Source organism: Typha latifolia, chromosome 7, assembly GCF_019914945.1.
Source record: "Typha latifolia isolate L0001 chromosome 7, TyphaL0001v2, whole genome shotgun sequence".
NCBI lineage: Eukaryota > Viridiplantae > Streptophyta > Magnoliopsida > Poales > Typhaceae > Typha > Typha latifolia.
The window spans coordinates 1,754,684-1,776,791 of record NC_133092.1 but is presented as its reverse complement, the minus strand read 5'-3'; the positions used below and the strand labels follow the sequence as shown (position 1 = coordinate 1,776,791).

The 22,108-nt window shown below is 39.9% G+C and overlaps 3 protein-coding genes and 1 long non-coding RNA gene across 4 annotated transcripts; all 4 read right to left on the bottom strand.

Annotated features, from left to right (window-relative positions):
* Positions 1 to 736: 736 nt before the first annotated feature.
* On the bottom strand, positions 737 to 2,039 carry LOC140792618 (GDSL esterase/lipase At5g45910-like). Its single transcript, XM_073143719.1, has 3 exons — positions 1,737 to 2,039; positions 1,285 to 1,561; positions 737 to 1,128 (listed from the first exon to the last, which is right to left on the bottom strand). Exons 1-3 carry the CDS (start codon positions 1,899 to 1,901, stop codon positions 905 to 907), a joined length of 666 nt encoding a protein of 221 aa, XP_072999820.1. The 5' UTR covers positions 1,902 to 2,039; the 3' UTR covers positions 737 to 904.
* A 1,726-nt stretch (positions 2,040 to 3,765) lies between these two features.
* LOC140792636 (GDSL esterase/lipase At5g45910-like) lies at positions 3,766 to 5,640 on the bottom strand. The gene is made up of 5 exons (XM_073143743.1): positions 5,339 to 5,640; positions 5,007 to 5,222; positions 4,757 to 4,905; positions 4,338 to 4,614; positions 3,766 to 4,159 (listed from the first exon to the last, which is right to left on the bottom strand). Exons 1-5 carry the CDS (start codon positions 5,574 to 5,576, stop codon positions 3,936 to 3,938), a joined length of 1,104 nt encoding a protein of 367 aa, XP_072999844.1. The 5' UTR covers positions 5,577 to 5,640; the 3' UTR covers positions 3,766 to 3,935.
* Positions 5,641 to 15,742: 10,102 nt separating this feature from the next.
* On the bottom strand, positions 15,743 to 17,615 carry LOC140791697 (GDSL esterase/lipase At5g45910-like). The gene is made up of 5 exons (XM_073142310.1): positions 17,347 to 17,615; positions 17,022 to 17,237; positions 16,772 to 16,920; positions 16,353 to 16,629; positions 15,743 to 16,174 (listed from the first exon to the last, which is right to left on the bottom strand). The coding sequence occupies exons 1-5, from the start codon at positions 17,582 to 17,584 to the stop codon at positions 15,951 to 15,953; spliced, it is 1,104 nt and encodes a 367-aa protein (XP_072998411.1). The 5' UTR covers positions 17,585 to 17,615; the 3' UTR covers positions 15,743 to 15,950.
* Positions 17,616 to 21,121: 3,506 nt separating this feature from the next.
* LOC140791699 (uncharacterized) lies at positions 21,122 to 21,899 on the bottom strand. Its single transcript, XR_012109619.1, has 2 exons — positions 21,647 to 21,899; positions 21,122 to 21,541 (listed from the first exon to the last, which is right to left on the bottom strand). It is a non-coding gene; the product is annotated as an uncharacterized lncRNA (long non-coding RNA).
* Positions 21,900 to 22,108: the final 209 nt, after the last annotated feature.

The following is a 22,108-nucleotide window of genomic DNA, read 5'->3' as shown; positions in this document are numbered from 1 at the left end:
ATATTAAGAGCTTCTCCATTAGAACAAAGCAGACGAGACGAAGAAAACAAAGGAGATAATACTATAAGATGCATGTCCCTTTTTTGGTGTTCCTGTCATTTAGTCATCCCGGAGAAATGGAAGCAGACACGCTTGCGATTTGACTGTTGGAAGATTAATTGAATGCCTTATAATCTTAGTCTCTCAATTATAATGTCAACAATTAGTTGCTTAGAAGATACCTTGTAGGACTTTTTGCGTATAATATAAATTTGTTGTGAGTCTGTGACCCATTTTAAAAGAGTTTCTCTCTCTCTCTCTCTCTCTCTCTCTCTCTCTCTCTCTCGAAATCAATCCTTTAAAACTATCTAAGAGTGGGTCCACTAAGATCTTTTAAAAGTCTTCAATTCAATCATGAATTAAATAGTTGTTTTGTTCTTTTTCTATTTGTATAAAAGGCTGGTCGGCAAATAATTTTATTAAATCAAACGTCAATGCACAGCGTAAAGTCTGATCAAAAGAAAAGAATTAGAGGGATGATACTTTGATTCAAAGCCCACAAACGTATACATAAAAGAGAGAGAAATTAGAAGGATGATTCAAGCCCACTGGCACCACGAAGAACTAGGAAGGAATATTAGAGGACTGCACATGCTAAATATGTTGTTGCAATAGATTTGACGTTCTACAGCACGGGCGATAATGAATTCTGTAGTAGAAGAAAACGAAAGAAGAAGTTTATTCATTGGTGCATGAACTTCCAGTAGTTCATGTCCTATTCACACAAAGAAGTAGAAAGGGAACAATCGAACAACGAGCCAAAGACTTAGTAATCTTCTCAGGGTTGACATCTGGCTCGTTCTTCTAATTTTTTTGCTAGAAACAAATATAAATCATTTAACATTTCTGCAAATGTACCAAACTTTCAGTGGATTCCACTCAAAATAGGTGGGCTGGCGTAAGGGCCTTTGAGCCAACTATTGGCAATGTAACGATGAGAAGCTTCAGTTAAGTGAATCCCATCCCAATTCACATAAGTGGATGGATCTTGGCATGCACTTGAACCTGGAAGAGCACAAACTGCACTCCTATTGTAGTTATATGGGCCACCTCCTCCGCAGCAAACCCTAAGTGCCCCATTGCTAAATCCTGCAATAATAATTAAGAATAGTCGACCCAATTAATTAGGCGGCAGATAAGCTTGCTATTCTTGATGTTGTTGTCAATCTTAAGTGTCTTTCCAATAACAGTACGCAATTAATAAACGAATCCAAAGTCTCGTCTACGTGCAGATCTGTAACTCACCAAATCGCTTTGGTTTGGTTGCAAATTTGATGTAAGGGGCGTATAAATCTGCGTTAATGATGGTTGCATGCGGAAACTTGCACCGCAGCTTCTGGACTGCGTTGCGAAGCATCGAGTTGTGGTAGGATGCCAAAGCGTTAAAAGCCTTCAAGCATCCAGTACGAGGATCGTAGTCTCCCTCGTTCGAGCTTTGAAACACCGTTAAGACAGATGGGATGCATCCAGAAGGTACAATCCCTGGTACTACAAGATGCACTGCCCCTTCTTGGATCAGCCTCTGCATCCCATCGTAGAAGATAAGCCATGATCAACATGTCAGAACATTGGAACTTTTAGTTAATTTTACTAAAATATCCTCGAGGATAAAAACATTTTTTTAAGGGAGGAGGAGGGGGTGGGTTACACAGAGTATGAAAACAGGGTGTTATTTTGTAATAGTCCCTAGTTGGTACCTCAATGGCCATTGAGATGGTGTTTATGATTTGAGGCACATAAGATCTGGCTTCCGCCAAGCTCCTCTTGGCTTGCCGTAAATAGTTGTAATCGTTCCCACCGAACTCTCCGACGAAAAAGAGGGACTTCTGGAAATATTCTTCGCACTCTGCTTTTCGATCCATGTATACAAATAACAATGAAGCTTCGAAAGTTAAGTTTATTTATATTGTAAACTAGTTGATGATTACGACTTTCAGTTGTGTTGCATAAGGAAGGCTTCAACTTCTCGAACCATTCAAGCTGCACATTCAAGGAGGTATTAATGGGAGGAACGCTTGTGATGTTCTTCTCCATGAAGAATGCAAGATCTAGTGCTGTGGCACCAAAAACTGCAAAGTTCGCTCCCTGGCTGAAGTTTTGGTCTTGGGCTAAGGACGGTGGAACAAATGGTAGCCCCAAAGTCTCAGCTACATATTTAGATATAAACGTAAGTGTCCAAAAAAAAACAAAAATGTTACATATTAATTCATAAAAAAAAATTGTGGTAATTTAGTAGGAATTGATAGTCGAAATTACCAATGAAGTCGATAACCAAGCGGCCATCGGAGCTGCGGCCTGTTGGACGCCCGAAAAATGTCTCTCCATAAGGAGGTTGGTTTACAGGGAAGACTCGTAAAATTGGGCTTCCTAAGATTACAAAGTTTCCGGTGTCGGCGTAAGAATTGCCGAAGCTAAAAATTGAGGTGTAATATTGATGAATAGAGTATTCTTCATTGAGTAATGCTAAGAGGAGGAATAAGGATAGAAGCTTCATCATAAGAGAAGAGAGAAGGAAGAGGATGGAAAGGTATTATTGCACGAAACTCCATTAAATACGGATTTCATATTTATAATTTTTTTAAATTATTTCGTTTTAATTAATATCGACATCGCGGAAAAAAGAAACACGCTAGCTTATTTGACTTGATACAGTAATTTTAATGATCATTAATAGTTGCACGAAGTGTATGTATAAGACTTCATCCTTCCCTTCTTTTTCTCTGTTTTTTTTTTTTCAATTTCCTTTTCTTTTCTCTCTTTCTATTTCGTTTGGATAGACAATATGTTGCAAATCAGTTCTGGAACGATCCATCTATAGGATAATTATAAAAATTTAGATAGTGGTAACCTCATGAGAAAGATTTCTAATGGCTTTATTTTCACGTAAATCAAATATCTGAATGAAAAGATATAATTAAAACAGTGGAGTAAAATCAAAATGAGACAGAATAGTAAATATCCGACGTTGTAGCGATCGTCGGAGGGTAGCGAAAGGCCAAGAGTGGTGGTGGATGGTCATATAGTAGGGTGGTTGTTGGATAAAGATAGTTGCTAGGGTTTGAAGGTTGAAAAGTTTTAGGGTTACAATCTACTCCTAAAAAGGTAAAGACGATTTAACGGCTACGATAAAACGATAATTGTGATAATAAGAAAATAACTAAAGTCAATTAATTCTCATTACTTGGATTTACTTATATTTTTTAATAAAGAAGCCTAGCCCTTTATATATATAGAGGTGGTGAATCCCACTCAAACTAGCCCTAAAGGCTTGTACCACTCGAATTAGAACTTGCTTTAAAGGCGTACATCAATTAATTGAACTTGCCTTAGTGGCTTACATGTCTTAACTAAATTTGTCTTAAGTGCTTACATAAGAGATAAACATGACTTAGCTAAATCAACATTCCTTATTTTTCTCTGATTGATTCTTCGTTATGCCATAGATAGAGTCCAAATTTAGAGAAACCTTGGATAAGGAATTTGTAGATCAGGATGTCTTCGATATTCTCTAAGTGGTTTCGTAATATTTACTCATATGTAGAATATCTTTTGAATATTTTTCTAAAACTGTGCATAATTGAGCTTTAGGCTTCAAAATAGATAATTATTTAGAGAACTGCACATGCTAAATATGTTGTTGCAATAGATTTGACGTTCAACAGCACCGGGGATACTGAATTCTGTAGTTGAAGAGAACGAAAGAAAGAAATTTATTCATTGGTGCACGAACTTCTAGTAGTTCATGTCCTATTCACACAAAGAAGTAGAAAGGGAACAATCGAACAACGAGCCAAAGACTTAGTAATCTTCTCAGTGTTGACATCTGGCTCGTTCTTCTAATTTTTTGCTAGAAACAAATATAAATCGTTTAATATTTCTGCAAATGTACCAAACTTTCAGTGGATTCGACTCAAAATAGGTGGGCTGGCGTAAGGGCCTTTGAGCCAACTATTGGCAATGTAACGATGAGAAGCTTCAGTTAAGTGAATCCCATCCCAATTCACATAAGTGGATGGATCTTGGCATGCACTTGAGCCTGGAAGAGCACAAACTGCACTCATATTGTAGTTATAGGGGCCACCTCCTCCACAGCAAACCCTGAGTGCCCCATTGCTAAATCCTGTAATAGTAATTAAGAATAGCCGCAATTAATTAGGCAGCAGATAGGTTGCTATATGCGACAAGTGTACTTACTATTCTTGATAGATGTTGTGGTCAATCTTAAGTGTTTTTCCAATAACTTTTCGCAATTAATTAATGAATCCAAAGTCTTGCCTAAATGCAGATCTGTAACTCACCAAATCGCTTTGGTTTGGTTGCAAATTTGATGTAAGGGGCGTAGTAATCTGCGTTAATGATGGTTGCATGCGGATACTTGCACCGCAGCTTCTGGACTGCCTCGCGAAGCATCGAGTTGTGGTAGGATCCCAAAGCGTTGAGATCCTTCAAGCATCCAGTACGAGGATCGTAGTCTCCCTCGTTGGAGCTTTGATACACCGTTAACAGAATAGGGATGCATCCAGTGGGTACATTCCCTGGTACTACTAGATGCACTGCCCCTTCTTGGATCAGCTTCTGCATTCCATCGTAGAATATCAGCCATGATCAAAACATGTCAGACCTTTGGAACTTTTAGTAAATATTAGCAAAATATCCTCGAGAAAAAAAAACATTTTTGAGGAAGAGGGGGCTATTTGAAATATTCCCTAGTTGGTACCTCGATGGCCATTGAGATGGTGTTTATGACGTGAGGCACATAAGATCTGGCTTCCGCCAAGCTCCGATTAGCTTGCAGTACATAGTTGTAGTCGTTCCCACCGATCTCTCCGACGAAAAAGAGAGACTTCTTGAAATATTCCTTGCACTCTGCATTTCGATCAATGCATTAGTAAACAAATAAGAATGAGTCCTCGAAAGTTAAGTGTATTTATATTGCAAGCAAGTTGATGAATTGTACAGGTTACGACCTTCAGTTGTGTTGCACAAGGAAGGCTTCAACTTCTCGAACCATTCAAGTTGCACATTCAATGAACTATTAATGGGAGGAACGCTTGTGATGTTGTTTTGAATGAAGAAGACAAGATCTAGTGCTGTGGCACCAAAAACTGCAAAGTTTGCTCCTTGGCTGAAGTTTTGATCTTGTGCCAAGGACGGTGGAACAAATGGTAGCCCCAAAGCCTCAGCTACATGTTGAAATACAAACGTAAGTACCCCAAAAAGAAAAAAAAAATTACGAAAATTAATTCATAAATTTTCTTCCTGGTAATTTAGTGGTAATTTAGTGGGAATTGATAGTTACCAATGAAGTCGATAACCAAGCGGCCATTGGAGGAACGGCCCGTAGGATGCCCGAAAAATGTCTCTCCATAAGGTGGTAGGTTTATAGGGATGATCGGTAAAATTGGGCTTCCTAAGATTACAAAGTTTCCAGTGTCGGCGTACGAATCGCCGAAGCTAAAAATTGAGGTGTAATATTGATGGATAGAGTAGGCTTCATTGAATAATGCTGAGAGGAGGAATAAGGATAGAAGCTTCATTATAAAGGGGGAGTGAGAGAGAGAGAGAGAGAGAGAGAGAGAGAGAGAGAGAGAGAGAGAGGAGGAAGAGGAATGCAACGTATTGCTAGATTCATGCATGGCCCCCCTTAAATAGGATTCCATATATATGAATTCTTTCTCTCTTTTTGTTTTAATATCCGCATCTTAGAGACCAAGGAACAAGCATGCTTACTCTGACTTTGAGATAATGACGTGCCCCTCTCCTTTTAATGGTCATTAATTGTTAAAATGAAAGACTACTTGCATGCAGTGTATGTATAAACTTCTGGAAGTTGACTTCATCATTCCCTTCACTTGTTTACTTTTTAAATTCTTTTCCTTTTTTTCTCTTTTATGTTTCCTTTGGATAGATAACAACTTCTACTAATTAAAGAATACGACTATTGAGGCGCATATGGCTCCAGTCTCCGGTCATCCATTTACTCTGCTGATGTGATCACTCGTAAAATACGTTGAACGTTGACTTATGAGTATTCGAATGCATTTATAATGGCAAGTTCGTTTGGGCAAATACTTTTCTAGTATAGGAGACCTTCTTGATATGAGGAAATCCTGGGAGTAAAGAAGAAATTGACACACGGCCCTATAAAAAAAAACAAGTATAATATATATATATATATATATATATATATATATAATAAACTGTAATAGATCATGTTACCATGGATTTATAACTTTCTTAGGAGACTCACTTTGGCAAAGTTTCTATTTGCTATTCTATTTTTATATACCCTTCAGACCGACGGTCAACTCCATATTGTTATTACTATTATTTTTGCTGTGAAATGATTGAAAAAGTTCTCAAAAAATGGGTGACGTGATCGAGAGGTTAGATCGAGTGTGCATGATTTTGTCGAATTCTCTCTTCCTAATCCAAGTAGAGCATGTCAAGCAGGTGGTACCTGCTCTATTCCACCAAGTTGATACGCGTGATCCATTAAAAAGCAACGAAGTTGTGTTTGTTTGAAAGTGAAATTATCCGTGATATATTATTCCCAACTTAATTCTCTTTTGATCAGTTTAAAAAGAAAAAAAAAAATTAAATGATAGTTTTTTAAATATTGACTTATTTTACTTCCAACTACTAGAGGAGTTTTGGTTTTTTCTTTTAATTTGTGGTGCTGTAATAGACTTTCCGCTGGTCTAGTCTCCTGTTTTGAATGATTATTTTAGGGGTTTTAAAAAAAAAACTGAGTTTAAGGAGTTTTTATTAAACAGAAGCAAATTATTGAGCCTCTTTAGGCCTCCATTTCGTACGATTGGTAAATTTTCCGGCACCATCATACGCATAGCACCATTTTTGATCAATCTCCGGATAAATGAGGAGCATGTACAAATGAAAATTTGCAATAAGATATTTTTAATTATAGTTGATGACATTGTGATATATGCATATTTCACTGGAATTGACTGTTGTTATTGGCTTTGATACTAGCTACTTGTCGTGTAAGTAATCTGAAAGGGTGGAGGGCAGTGGAAGCCAAACACCCGCAACAAAAACAAAATAGATTAATAATGTATTTGGGTAAATAATTGTAAAGAAAAATTCACAATCAAAATGTTAGATATAGAGAACTTCTAATCACTCAAAATAATTACAGATAAGGAAACCAAATTCTATGCAAACCACAAAGATAAAAAAAAAATAAGAAACGAAATTTACGTGATTTGGCAACTTACCTATGTCCACGAGCAATTCGAATCCTCAATCCACTACTAGAGATGTAAATACAATATTTTTAAGCATCCGTTTAGTAGAGACACAAATACAAAAAATTTTGAAGCATCTAATAATCTCTTTCAAATATAACAGATGAATGATTTCTTACAGAGACATCTCCTCTTGTAAAAATCTCTCTCATATTTTCTCTCTTATCAAACACCCAAAATGTACAATTTATCTTAACAATGAAGTCTATCATCATGTGTCCATTAGAAAAAGGACCAATACCGTAAGGAAAACCAGCAATGGAAGAGAAAGATGGACCCAATTGAGACTAGGTTATCTGTATCTGCTAAAGAATCTCCAAAGCTAAATTTTGAGGTGTAGTTTTGGAGAGTACATTGGCAAAGTTACAAGGAGGAGAAGACTAAGAATATAAGAGCTGAAAGCTTCATTGGAGTAGTTTGAGAGGTAAGAGAGAAGAATTGTTAAGGGGGTAAAATCAACATTGGATATTCTATGTGTGGTTAATGCAATGAACGGGTGTATACACAAAATAGACTGGTCTATAAACACGATGATACTTGAATGTAAACGATGAATTTCAAATTACCCTAAGATGGCTTATAGGCTTATCAGTGTGTCTTCTCAGGATTGTAAAACTATAGTCTTTACTGATCTACCAATGGATTTAGTTTCTAATTAACTTCCAAATGAATACTAGATGTGAACTGATTTTTAAAAAGAAAAAAGAAATCAACAACTAAACCCCTTTTTCCTTCACTCTTCTTTAGTAATTAATAATGTTTTCTGTGCAAGTATATTGTTAGGTGCCAATAAATACAAGCTTGCAATCTTTGGTGACTGGTGGCAAACAATAATTGAAAATTTATCCTAGGATGTTTTTTTTAATTAAAGGGTTTATAGAGGAGTGTTTTATCCATCAAAGATAATATAAAGCTAATTCAACTGTGGATCAGTCTAGTTCATATATAATAAACTCAGAAAGGCAATATTAGACAAATTATGAGCAACCGTGTTGTTGCTGGCTAAATTTCCTCCATGGACTTTTATAATCTTCAACAATACAAAGTGATATAGGAACTTAATTATTAGAAAATGACTATGGAGGTCAGAGATTTGATTTAAGCTGCTATAGAAATATCTCCACAATAAGATTTATACACCTCTTAAAGGAAGTATTTAATGATCATTAACTCTAATGAACTGCCAAGTGCTCCAACTACATGAAATTAATGTAACCAAGGACTTATCAGACTTCTATAGGTCGACCTAGAACATATTAAAACCTGCACTTGCAATCCTAAGCTTCTTAAAATGACACTAAAACCTAGAGGAAAGTTGAATGGGAAAATCACCGAAGTGCATCCAATAGGTAATTTCCATGTTCCAATATATTTGATGCCCCTAGTTTGGTTAGCCTCTAATAACTATCAGATACCATATCAGATAATCAGTTGACTTAAAAGTTTAAGCTGTTAAGTAATAAGCTTTGACAGTCAAAAAAAGTTGGCCTTAATAATTTTGTTAGGCACATAGGGTCTCACTTCCTCCAAACTCTTCCCAGAAGTTGTAATAGTTTCCACCGAACAATCCAACTAGAAAGAAAGACGTCTTGAAATAGTCTTTGCACTCTGCATTCATATAGTTTTTGTTACAGTATTTACTAACAAGTTGAAATAGTTGTGTTGCAAACTGAAGGCTTCAACCACTGGAATTATCCAAGTTGTATACTCGGGACTATTAATTTGAGGAAGGTCTGTGATATCGATCTAGTGCTGTGGCACCCACAACTGCAAAATTTGCTTGATTGAAGCATGACAAAAAGAAAAGGAGGAAGAAGGATATGAAAAGCTTCACCACTAGAACAAAGCAAACGAGACGAGGAAGACAGAGGAGATAATACTATAAGATGCATGTCCCCTTTCTTGGTGTTCCTGTCATTTAGCCATCTTGGAGAAATGGAAGCAGACACGCTTGCGGTTTGACTCTTGGAAGATTAATTGAATGCCTTATGATCTTAGTCTCTCAATTTTATGACAACAATTAGTAGTTTAGAAGATGCCATGTACGTTTTTGTGAGTATAATGTAAATTTGTTGTGGCCCATTTGTTAAAAATTGGCTCAAATTCAGTTTTCAGAAAAATTCAGCATGTATCAGCATTTCTGTGCCGCGCGTTCGAACGCGCCCTGAGGGCGTTCGAACGCGGGCTCCAGACAGAGAGCAGTTGTGATGCAGGCGTTTGAACGGCCCCAGCCGCGTTCGAACGCGAGCCAACCCGAGAGCAGACTTTCTGCAGGCGTTCGAACGGCCCCAGCCGCGTTCGAACGCGAGCCAACCCGAGAGCAGACTTTCTGCAGGCGTTCGAACGACCCCAGCCGCGTTCGAACGCGAGCCAACCCGAGAGCAGACTTTCTGCAGGCGTTCGAACGGCCCCAGCCGCGTTCGAACGCGAGCCAACCCGAGAGCAGACTTTCTGCAGGCGTTCGAACGGCACCCCTCCTGCGTTCGAACGCCCCTTGAGTTTTGCTGTATTAACATTGGGTGCGTTTGAACGCGCCGCGAGGGCGTTCGAACGCGACTCTGAAAATCCCCAAATCTGAACCTGACTATAAATACTAAAGTGGGGTTTTAGGGCTTGGTAGTTGGAAGAACATTAATGAGGGTTGAGCCACCATTGTATTGAGAGTGATTAGAGTTGCTAAACTCTTTTGTAAGTGAGGGATTTGCATAGTGAAGAAGATTGCTCTGCCCGTGGACGTAGGCACATCGCCGAACCACGTAAATCTTGTCTCTCTCTCTCTCTATTGTCTCCATTGTTGTCTTTGTTGGTGCTTGCATATATTAGGGTGTTAATCCGTGATTAGAACTTGCTTAGGGCTTTTCTAACACCATTAACATCCTTATTGGAGTATTTTCAAGCTTTGCATTGTGTTCTCTTTCACTATTCCCATTTGAGATACTTGGGGTGAAGGTCTTGCTTCCGCTTCCTTCACCCATTTGGTAGATTTGCACAACAAATTGGTATCAGAGCTATTGGTTTCAAACCTAGGCTATTGAAGTTGGGAATAGTGAGGAGTTGAAGAAATTTTGGCAAAATGGGTGAATCATCAAGATCGGGCAAACTTATCTCAAATGCAAAGTTTGAAGTTGAGAAGTTTGATGGCACCAACAATTTTGGAATGTGGCAATGTGAAGTTATGGATGTGTTGTTCCAACAATAGTTAGACATTACCTTGGAGGAGAAGCCCGAAGACATCTCCGAAAAGGATTGGGAAAAAATGAACCGGCAAGCTTGTAGCTCCATTCGGCTTTGTCTAGCAAAGGATCAAAAGTATTTTGTGATGAGGGAAAATTCGGCGAAGGGCTTGTGGAAGAAACTGGAGGACAAATACATGACCAAGAGCATTGAGAACCGGCTCTATTTGAAGAAGAAGTTTTTCAGATTTCAATACAAGATAGGAACGCCAATGGCGGAGCACTTGAATGGTTTCAACAAGTTGCTTGCTGATTTACAAAACTTGGATGTTGAAATTTCAGATGAGGACAAGGCATTGGTATTGTTGAATTCTTTTCCGGACACCTATGACCACCTCACTACTACCCTACTGTATGGAAAAGACTCAATCCATTATGAAGATGTTGCAAATGCATTAATTAACAATGAGTACCGGAAATTGGACAAGCAAGCTACTCATGAGTCATCTTCAGATGCATTGATGGTGAGGGGTAGATCTGAAAACAGAAAATTTGGGAAGAGAGGCAAATCCTTCTCAAAGTCAAGGGGTGCATCCTCAGATAGAAAGTCAATTGCCAAAGACCAATGTTCCTATTGCCGCAATAAAGGGCATTGGAAGAAGGATTGTCCAGTTTTGAAGAACAAGGACAAGAAACCCCAAAAGGCAAATGTGGCACATTCGGATGATGAGGACTCGGAAAGCGCCTTGGTAGGCTCGGCTCTTGCATGTAGCACTGATGAATGGATCTTGGACTCCGGTTGCACATACCATATGTGTCCAAACAGGAGTTGGTTCTCCACTTTTGAGAAGATCTCAGGTGGAGTTGTGTTTATGGGCAATGATAGCCCTTGTATAGCTGAAGGCATTGGCACTATTCACTTGAAGCTCCACGATGGATCCGTCAAAGAGCTAACAGAAGTTCGGTACATACCGGATTTGAAAAAGAACCTCATCTCTCTTGGGGTCTTGGAATCAAAGGGCTTCACCGTTACTTTGAAGGGTGGAGCATTGAAGGTGACTTTAGGAGCACTAGTGGTGATGAAGGGCGTAAGAAGAAGCAACTTGTACTTCTTACAAGGCTCTACTGATTTGGGAAGAGTAGCGGCCGCCTCAAGTAACACTGTTAGTGAGGCTGACTCTTCTAGATTATGGCACATGAGGTTGGGGCACCCAGGACAGAAAGCCTTGCAAAGTCTATCAAGTCGTGGTTTGCTAAAGGGTGTGAAGAGCCTCAAGTTGGAATTTTGCAAACACTGTGTTTTGGGCAAACAAACTAGAGTTAAATTTGCTACTGCAGTACACCGGACCAAGGGGATCTTGGATTACATTCACACAGATGTTTGGGGGCCTACCCGGAAGGCCTCGTTGGGCGGAAAGCACTGGTTTGTCACCTTTATTGATGACTATTCTAGAAGATCTTGGGTGTACACCATGCACCATAAGAACCAAGTGCTTGAAATTTTTCAGAATTGGAAGAAGATGATAGAGAATCAGACTGGCAAGAAAATCAAGAAGCTCAGATCAGATAACGGTGGAGAGTACACTTCAGATCCGTTCATGAGGTTATGCAAGGAAGAAGGAATTGAAAGGCATTTTACTGTTAGAGAGACACCTCAGCAAAATGGCGTGGCAGAGCGTCTAAACTGGACCTTATTGGAGAAGGTTCGGTGTATGTTGTCCAATGCTGGATTGGGCAAGGAGTTTTGGGCTGAGGCAGTCAACTATGCATGTCATCTCATCAACCGGCTACCTTCATCCGCAAACAATGGAAAGAGCCCATTGGAGGTATGGTGCGGCAAACCCGTTTGATTATAATTCCTTACATTTTTGGTTGTCCCTGCATACTATCATGTCGGGAAAGCAAATTGGATCCTAGAGCCAAGAAGGGCATCTTCTTGGGCTTTAGCACCGGAGTGAAAGGATTTCGGGTTTGGAGGCCAGAATTGAGGAAATTGGTAATCAGCGGGGATATTACATTTGATGAATCATCCATCTTTGAAGCAAAGTCAACGGGAGATAGCTCGGTTGATGACAGTCTTTGAAGATTTTCAACGGCGAGTGGAGTTTGAGGCGATTCAAGTCCACCACAGGACACATCTTTGAAGGGGCAAATGAAGAGGAAGACCCAAATTTGCAAGAGGATGACAAAGTGTGGAGCCGAAGCGAGGATCAAGACTCTATAGCGGTTAGAAGGCCAAGAAGAGAAATCAGAAAGCCGGCGCGCTATTCTGATATGTTGGCCTATGCTCTTCCGGTAATTGATGAAGACTTTCCCGCTTCCTTCAAAGAAGCTATGAAGAACACCGAAAGAGTAAATTGGAAAGGGGCGATGGATGATGAAATGAAGGCCCTTGAGAAAAATAAAACTTGGGATTTGGTGGAGCTCCCTAAGGGGAAGAAGGCTATTGGGTGCAAGTGGATATATGCCAAGAAGGATGATCCTAAATCAAAAGGCGGAGTTAGATTCAAGGCTAGATTGGTGGCAAAAGGGTATGTTCAAAAGGAGGGGATTGATTATAATGAAGTGTTTTCGCCGGTGGTGAAACACTCCTCTATTCGATTCGCGCTAGCCTTAGTAGCTCGGTTTGATCTTGAGCTAGCCCAGATGGACGTGAAGACCGCTTTCTTGCATGGTGATTTAGAGGAGGACATCTATATGACACAGCCGGAAGGGTTCAAAATCAGTGGAAAAGAAGGCTTGGTTTGCAAATTGAAGAAATCCCTGTATGGCTTGAAGCAGTCTCCCAGGCAGTGGTATAAACGGTTTGATCAGTTTATACGGAGGCACAAGTACAAGCGAAGCCACTATGATCATTGCGTGTACTTTCGGAAGCTTCAAGATGGATCCTTTATCTATTTGCTCTTATATGTTGATGATATGTTGATAGCATCTAAGAGCAAGGTGGAGATTGATAAATTGAAGCTCCAATTGAGTAAGGAGTTTGAAATGAAGGATCTAGGAGAAGTAAGGAAAATACTTGGCATGGAGATTAGGAGAGACAGAAAATTGGGGACAGTATGCTTGACTCAGGAGCAGTATTTGAAGAAGGTATTGCAGCGGTTTGGAGTTGATAGCAACACAAAATCAGTGAGTACACCGTTGGCACCTCATTTTAGGCTCAGTGCAGCTATGTCACCCGATTCAGATGCCGAGAGAGAGTCTATGTCGAAGGTACCATATGCAAGTGCTGTTGGAAGCTTAATGTATGCTATGGTGTGCACTAGGCCAGATATTTCACAAGCTATTAGCATTGTTAGTAGATATATGCATGCTCCAGGGAAAGGGCATTGGCAGGCTGTGAAATGGATTCTGAGATATATTCATGGTACAGTGGGTGTTGGACTAAAATTTGTAAAAGAAGATAGACTTGGTCTACTGCTTACTGGATATGTTGATTCGGACTATGCAGGTGATTTGGATAAGCGTAGATCCACTACGGGATATGTTTTCACACTTGCTAGAGGGCCGGTGAGTTGGAGGTCTACCTTACAGTCGACTGTTGCTCTATCTACCACAGAGGCTGAGTATATGGCAGTGACAGAGGCAGTGAAGGAGGCTATTTGGTTGCTTGGTCTGACGGATGACTTGGGTGTATACCAAGAGAAGGTGGAGGTACATTGTGATAGCCAAAGTGCAATTTGTTTGGCCAAGAATCAAGTTCATCACACAAGGACAAAGCATATTGATGTTCGTTTCGATTTTGTGAGAGAAATTTTGGAAGAAAAGGATATTTCGCTTTGCAAGATTGGAACTGCTGATAATCCGGCTGATATGTTGACAAAAGTAGTGACCAAAATCAAATTCCAACATTGTTTGGATTTGATTAATGTCACTCACTATTGACCAAGTTTGGTTTGGCGTCTTAGGACGCAAATTTGCAGGCGGAGCACCTTTTGGATGATTAAGTCATTTTGGAATGGTGGAGAGTGATTTGCTGAAGTTTTGAGTTCTTCGCCAAGGTGGAGAATTGTTAAAAATTGGCTCAAATTCAGTTTTCAGAAAAATTCAGCATGTATCAGCATTTCTGTGCCGCGCGTTCGAACGCGCCCTGAGGGCGTTCGAACGCGGGCTCCAGCACAGAGAGAGCAGTTGTGATGCGGGCGTTCGAACGGCCCCGCCCGCGTTCGAACGCGAGCCAACCCGAGAGCAGACTTTGCGGGCGTTCGAACGGCCCCACCGCGCGTCGAACGCGAGCCAACCCAAGAGCAGACTTTCGCGGGCGTTCGAACGGCCCCGCCCCGCGTTCGAACGCGAGCCAACCCGAGAGCAGACTTTCGCGGGCGTTCGAACGGCACCCTCCCGCGTTCGAACGCCCTTGAGTTTTGCTGTATTAACATTGGGTGCGTTTGAACGCGCCGCGAGGGCGTTCGAACGCGACTCGAAAATCCCCAAATCGAAACGACTATAAATACTAAAGTGGGGTTTTAGGGCTTGGTAGTTGGAAGAACATTAATGAGGGTTGAGCCACCATTGTATTGAGAGTGATTAGAGTTGCTAAACTCTTTTGTAAATGAGGGATTTGCATAGTGAAGAAGATTGCTCCGCCCGTGGACGTAGGCACATCGCCGAACCACGTAAATCTTGTCTCTCTCTCTCTCTATTGTCTCCATTGTTGTCTTTGTTGGTGCTTGCATATATTAGGGTGTTAATCCGTGATTAGAACTTGCTTAGGGCTTTTCTAACACCATTAACATCTTTATTGGAGTATTTTCAAGCTTTGCATTGTGTTCTCTTTCACTATTCCCATTTGAGATACTTGGGGTGAAGGTCTTGCTTCCGCTTCCTTCACCCATTTGGTAGATTTGCACAACACCATTTTAAAAGAGTTCTCTCTCTCTCTCGATCAATCAATTCATTAGAACTATCTAAGAGTGGGTCCACTAAGATCATATAAAATTCTTCAATTCAAGCATGAATTAAAGAGTTGCTGGTTATGTTGTTCTTTTTCTATTTGTATAAAAGGCTGGTCGGCAAATAAGTTTATTAAATCAAACGTCAATGCACAGCGTAAAGTCTGATCAAAAGAGAAGAATTAGAGGGATGATACTTTGATTCAAGCCCACAAACGTATACATAAAAGAGAGAGGAATTAGAACGATGAGACAAGCCCACTGGCACCACGAAGAACTAGAAAGGAATATTAGAGGACTGCACATGCTAAATATGTTGTTGCAATAGATTTGACGTTCTACAGCACTGGCGATAATGAATTCTGTAGTAGAAGAAAACGAAAGAAAGAAATTTATTCATTGGTTTACGAACTTCTAGTAGTTCATGTCCTATTCACACAAAGAAGTAGAAAGGGAACGATCGAACAACGAGCCAAGACTTAGTAATCTTCTCAGTGTTGACATCTGGCTCGTTCTTCTAATTTTTTCGCTAGAAACAAATATAAATCATTTAACATTTCTGCAAATGTACCAAACTTTTAGTGGATTCCACTCAAAATAGGTGGGCTGGCGTAAGGCCCTTTGAGCCAACTATTGGCAATGTAACGATGAGAAGCTTCAGTTAAGTGAATCCCATCCCAATTAACATAAGTGGATGGATCTTGGCATGCACTTGAGCCTGGAAGAGCACAAACTGCACTCATATTGTAGTTATAGGGGCCACCTCCTCCACAGCAAACCCTGAGTGCCCCATTGCTAAATCCTGTAATAGTAATTAAGAATAGCCGCAATTAATTAGGCAGCAGATAGGTTGCTATATGCGACAAGTGTACTTACTATTCTTGATAGATGTTGTGGTCAATCTTAAGTGTTTTTCCAATAACTTTTCGCAATTAATTAATGAATCCAAAGTCTTGCCTAAATGCAGATCTGTAACTCACCAAATCGCTTTGGTTTGGTTGCAAATTTGATGTAAGGGGCGTAGTAATCTGCGTTAATGATGGTTGCATGCGGATACTTGCACCGCAGCTTCTGGACTGCCTCGCGAAGCATCGAGTTGTGGTAGGATCCCAAAGCGTTGAGATCCTTCAAGCATCCAGTACGAGGATCGTAGTCTTCCTCGTTGGAGCTTTGATACACCGTTAACAGAATAGGGATGCATCCAGTGGGTACATTCCCTGGTACTACTAGATGCACTGCCCCTTCTTGGATCAGCTTCTGCATTCCATCGTAGAATATCAGCCATGATCAAAACATGTCAGACCTTTGGAACTTTTAGTAAATATTAGCAAAATATCCTCGAGAAAAAAAAACATTTTTGAGGAAGAGGGGGCTATTTGAAATATTCCATAGTTGGTACCTCAATGGCCATTGAGATGGTGTTTATGACGTGAGGCACATAAGATCTGGCTTCCGCCAAGCTCCGATTAGCTTGCAGTACATAGTTGTAGTCGTTCCCACCGATCTCTCCGACGAAAAAGAGAGACTTCTTGAAATATTCCTTGCACACTGCATTTCGATCAATGCATTAGTAAACAAATAAGAATGAGTCCTCGAAAGTTAAGTGTATTTATATTGCAAGCAAGTTGATGAATTGTACAGGTTACGACCTTCAGTTGTGTTGCACAAGGAAGGCTTCAACTTCTCGAACCACTCAAGTTGCACATTCAATGAACTATTAATGGGAGGAACGCTTGTGATGTTGTTTTGCATGAAGAATGCAAGGTCGAGCGCTGTCGCACCAAAAACTGCAAAATTCGCTCCTTGGCTGAAGTCTTGATCTTGTGCTAAGGACGGTGGAACAAATGGTAGCCCCAAAGCCTCAGCTACATGTTGAGATATAAATGTAAGTACCCAAAAAAAAAACAAAAATGTTATAAATCAATTAGTGAATTTTTTTGTGGTAATTTAGTGGGAATGGATAGTCAAAATTACCAATGAAGTCGATAACCAAACGGCCATCAGAGCCGCGGCCAGTAGGATGCCCGAAAAATGTCTCTCCATATGGAGGTAGGTTTATAGAGATGACCGGTAAAATTGGGCTTCCTAAGATTACAAAGTTTCCGGTGTCGGCGTACGAATCGCCGAAGCTAAATATTGATGTGTAATATTTATGGATAGAGTAGGCTTCATTGAAAAATGCTGAGAGGAGGACTAAGGATAAAAGCTTCATTATAAGAGAAAGAAAGAGAGGCGGAAGAGGATGGATCTATTGCTTGATTCATGTATGGCCTCCTTAAATAGGACTCCATGTATATGAATTCTTTCTTTTTTTTCTATTATTATTTTTTAAATATCCGCACCTTGGAGACTAAGGAACAAGCATGCTTACTTTGACTTTGAGATAATAACGTGCCTCTCTCCTTTTAATGGTCATTAATTGTTAGAAAAAAAAAGACTACTTGCATGCAGCGTATATATAAACTTCTCGAAGTTGACTTCATCATTCCCCTCACTGTTTTTTGAAAAATAAAATAAATTTGTTTCCTTTGTTCGCTTTATATTTCCTTTGGATAGATAACTTCTAGTCTTCTACTAATTAAAGAGTAGGACTATTGAGGCGCTTATGGCTCCAGCCTCTGACTTCTACTAATTTATTTTTGCTGTGAAATGATTGAAAAAGTTCTCAAAAAATGGGTGACGTGATCGAGAGGTTAGATTGAGTGTGCATGATCTCGTCGATTTCTCTCTTCACCAACCTCACTAGAGGTAGGACATCATAATATTTATATATGATCTCGAAGATATAGCTAAATTCAAGTCTTATCCAAACTCACGAAAGTTCAAAAATTATAAACTTCGTAAATGCATTCGAATGTGGCCCGAGTGTGTTCAAACAACCTGACTTGATCTTAGGTGCGTTCGAACGGGCCCAAATGCGTTCGAACGCGGCGGCTTAATTTTCACAGGTTGTGTTCGAACAGGCAAGTACATTGTTCTATATGTGTGAACGCGCTGTAAACGTAGCAAGGTGCGTTCAAATGGCTCTTGACTGCGTTTGAACGCGCGCAAAAACATCACCTTCTATCTGTGCGAACACATGTGTTCGCGTTCGAACGCGCTGTGAATGCCACTCTTTATCTGTGCGAATGCATATGCTCGTGTTCGAACGCGCTAAAAACACCTATCTCCTGTCTGTGCGAACGCCAGTGCTCGCGTTCGAACGCATTGTAAACGCGATGTGAACTCGAAAACTTTTCTCCTTTGATCTTGTAATTTTTCAATCAAAATACTTTCTATACTTTTATAAGTGCTTATGTACATGAATAAAAATACTTAAAATATTTTATACACAATTACCAACACTAAAAACGTAATAGTGGTGTTGCAATAGACTATGCCCTATCATACTTGTTTTGAACTTTTCAGAAAAAACCATAAAACCCGAGCTTTTATGCAAAATTTCCAAGGGCTATTAGCCTATTACTCTCATGGCCATATGGTTTTTTATAATTAGAATGCTAATTTTAAATTGAGATCGTGTACTGTTTGAATTATATTATATGTTACAAAACTTTATTTTATGGTCATACTTTACACGTTTTATGATTTACTTTTTCCTTTTGCATTTTCATTTTTTTTAGGAGAAGCACATACGTAGAATAATTCATTAACTAGCAAGGATTACAATGAAAATGCTAATACATAAAAAGTAAGGGAGATAAAGTGACGGCTCTTTGACAAAAGCTCCACACTTGGTTTAAAATAGACATTACGATAATTCAGTTCAGATGATCAAGCTCGAGGGCATAACACAAAATAAAATGTAGAACGGCTCGAGAGATTTCTAGGAGCAAAGAGTCTCGTGTTCAGTATTATCAGCCTAATAACTAGAGGTTCCATCAATCCAACAATCTAAGACACGACCTTAGCTGCAAGCAGAAGGATCAGAGATCACCCACTTGAAAACATTAATTAAAAGAAGAATACTAACAACCCCCTAATATTATTGCAGAGCATAACAAGGTTATACAACCGAGGATCACCAAAAATTATAACAACTATAGCCTAATATACACAGACGCTAGCTGCACAGCCTAGTATTGCGAACAGGTCCTAGACCCTCTTCCCACCCAGAGGGCCTCATCTCCCCGACAAAATAGTGAATCCTATTAGGTAAAGGACACCAAGAGTGAGGGAGAATCAGCGGCAACAGCACTACAATACCAACAACCGAACGGGCAAAGCACTGACGGAAAGGTGGAGACCAGTTTGGAATCGACAAGGGAGGGGAGGAGAAGAAGAGTAGAGCCTGGCGACAGCGATGAAGAGCAATAGTGGCGAAGGGGTTTTGGGTAAATCCGAGCCTTATAAGGGAGGTGGCAAAGGGTAGGGATGCAATAAGCTCGGATTCGACGAGAAGGTGGCGGCTATGCTCGGATCTGGCAAGGGAGAGAAGAAGAAGAGCGGCGGAGGGAAGCCACAGCGAAATGGGTTGTGGTGACGGGAAAAACAATGAAGTTGATTGGCATTGACATAATGGGGAGAAGGAAGAGATCCCGAGCTTTTGGGGAAGGGGAGAGGTAAAAGAGAAAAAAAAAAAAAGAGATAAGAGAATGGGGGTTTTCTCCCCTTCCCTCCCCTAGCCCGTTGGCAAAGGGAGGGGAGTGGGAAAAGCCTCACCGGCATCGGGCAAGGGGGCAAACCTCTTTAGAGGGATGGAGAAAAGTCCTGTGTCAAACCCTAGCAGACCTCCATTATTTCTAAATTACACTCTATATTTTATCAAATTATGTTTGCATAATACAAGATTTAAAAAAAAAGAATGCAAGTTAATAATTTACAAGTCAGCTGATCTATTAGATTTATTCCACTATCAGTTGAAAATAATAATAACAATAAGATCTTTTGTTTTATTTTTAAATAAGAAACTTTCGATGTAAACGCGAATGTTTAATGCGACAGTTCATTAGATGTTCAAATAGAAATAGAAGGGACGAGTCGTTGCAAAAAGTTTGACCACAACGACAAGTGCAAAGTAATTAAAACCTATGCCGCAAGGACACTTCAACTAACTTTTATTTTATGAGGACGTGACAGCAATCTTAGCCTTCCTTGCCTCGTTGGAGATTTCTCAACTTCATTGTCCAATTTTTCACAAGAAAAATGACATATGACCGAGCTCCCATGATGCCACATGAAATTTATAAATTAGCTTAATAGTATAACAATGGTGGAAATAATCATAAGAATAATGAAGATAGTTTAGAATGTACTCGTTGGCCACGACGTCATTTTAATGGACGTGGCATCCTTAGATGGCAGTAGTTTTAGAATTGGAGTTGAATAAAAGAAAGAGAAAAAAGAAATGCTATTAATAAATTGCACAAAATGAGATCAACATGGCCATTATCAGATAATTAATTTGCATAATATCTGCCGTAATTGGATTATTAATGCAGAGCACTAGCTAATTGATATGGATGGATTCGGTGAAGCATTCAACAAGTTAGTGGCAAAATTATTTTTTTTCTCATTCTGCATAAATGATTTCCTTTTTGTAAATTCAGAATTATTATGTAAATCTTCAAGAGAGCCGATAATATATATATATACTACTAACAGTTAGTGGTTGTTAAATTGGTTGCGGGTATCATACTGGTTGCTAGTAAGTGAAATACTCTCAATGTCAAGATCTTGAACAAATGGGCCTTCTTTTCTAATCTAATTAAGCCCATTGTTACATCCTGCAGCATAAAATTTATTTAAATAGAGTCAAGAAGGATGCCATAATATTTTGGCAGGTGGAATCCCCATCCCCGGCACCAAAATATTTAGCGCTAGCTCCTTGTTTGATTAGCCTCTGCAATTAAATTTGATTACAAATAACGTATCGATTAAATATGTACCCCAGTGGCAAGACAAAGGGGGTTGACAACTTCGGGGACGACGCATCTAATTTCGCCCAGGTTCATAAATTGCGAAGTTTCACCAGCAAACTCTCCGAGCGAGCGAGCACAAAGAGTGACTTGCTAAAGTAGTCTCGGCACTCTGCAAACGTACCGAGTTCTAGGAATAAATAGTAGAATGGCGAATGCGTTGGAGGCGATGACGGCGAAATTTCACCTTGGCGGAAGCTTTCGGCGGCCGAGAAGAATGGCGGAAGCAACGGGACTCCTAAAAGCCTCGGCTGCATGCATTACAAAGCCAAAAAACAGAGTAGAGTAGTTATAGTTTCTGATAAGAGATTAAATAGAATTTTCTACTAGGATTTGAAATTTCTGTTTTCCCCCACCTCGCCTGGGTACCAATGAAGTCGATGATGAAGCGTCCATTGGAGAAGCGGCAGGCCAAGAAAAGTCATGCCAAAAGGAGGTGAGTTCATTAACATACGGATCGAGTCCGGTGACTGAGGGGAGTGATTGGCAAACTTAGCAAAATTACACGCATCGACATATATAGGAGTCCCCGAAGAAACTAAAGATGGCACTGTAGTTAGAGTTGGCAATTAAGAGAGAAGCAATTAGAGATGAAGACGACCGGGCCATGGCAACTAGGAATACAAGCTGCCCCATATAAGTGTACTAGAGGAGAAATTAATGTCGGTGGGCAGACGAATGGACCCGTCGAATCTATGACCTCCTGGCACAAATTGACACTCACCGTGACACAAAAGAGTAGAGGTCTATATAATGTGCTCATTGAGCGGGCCGGGTCAGATTTTAACTAGACTTTCAGGTCAGTTGGGTTTAAATAT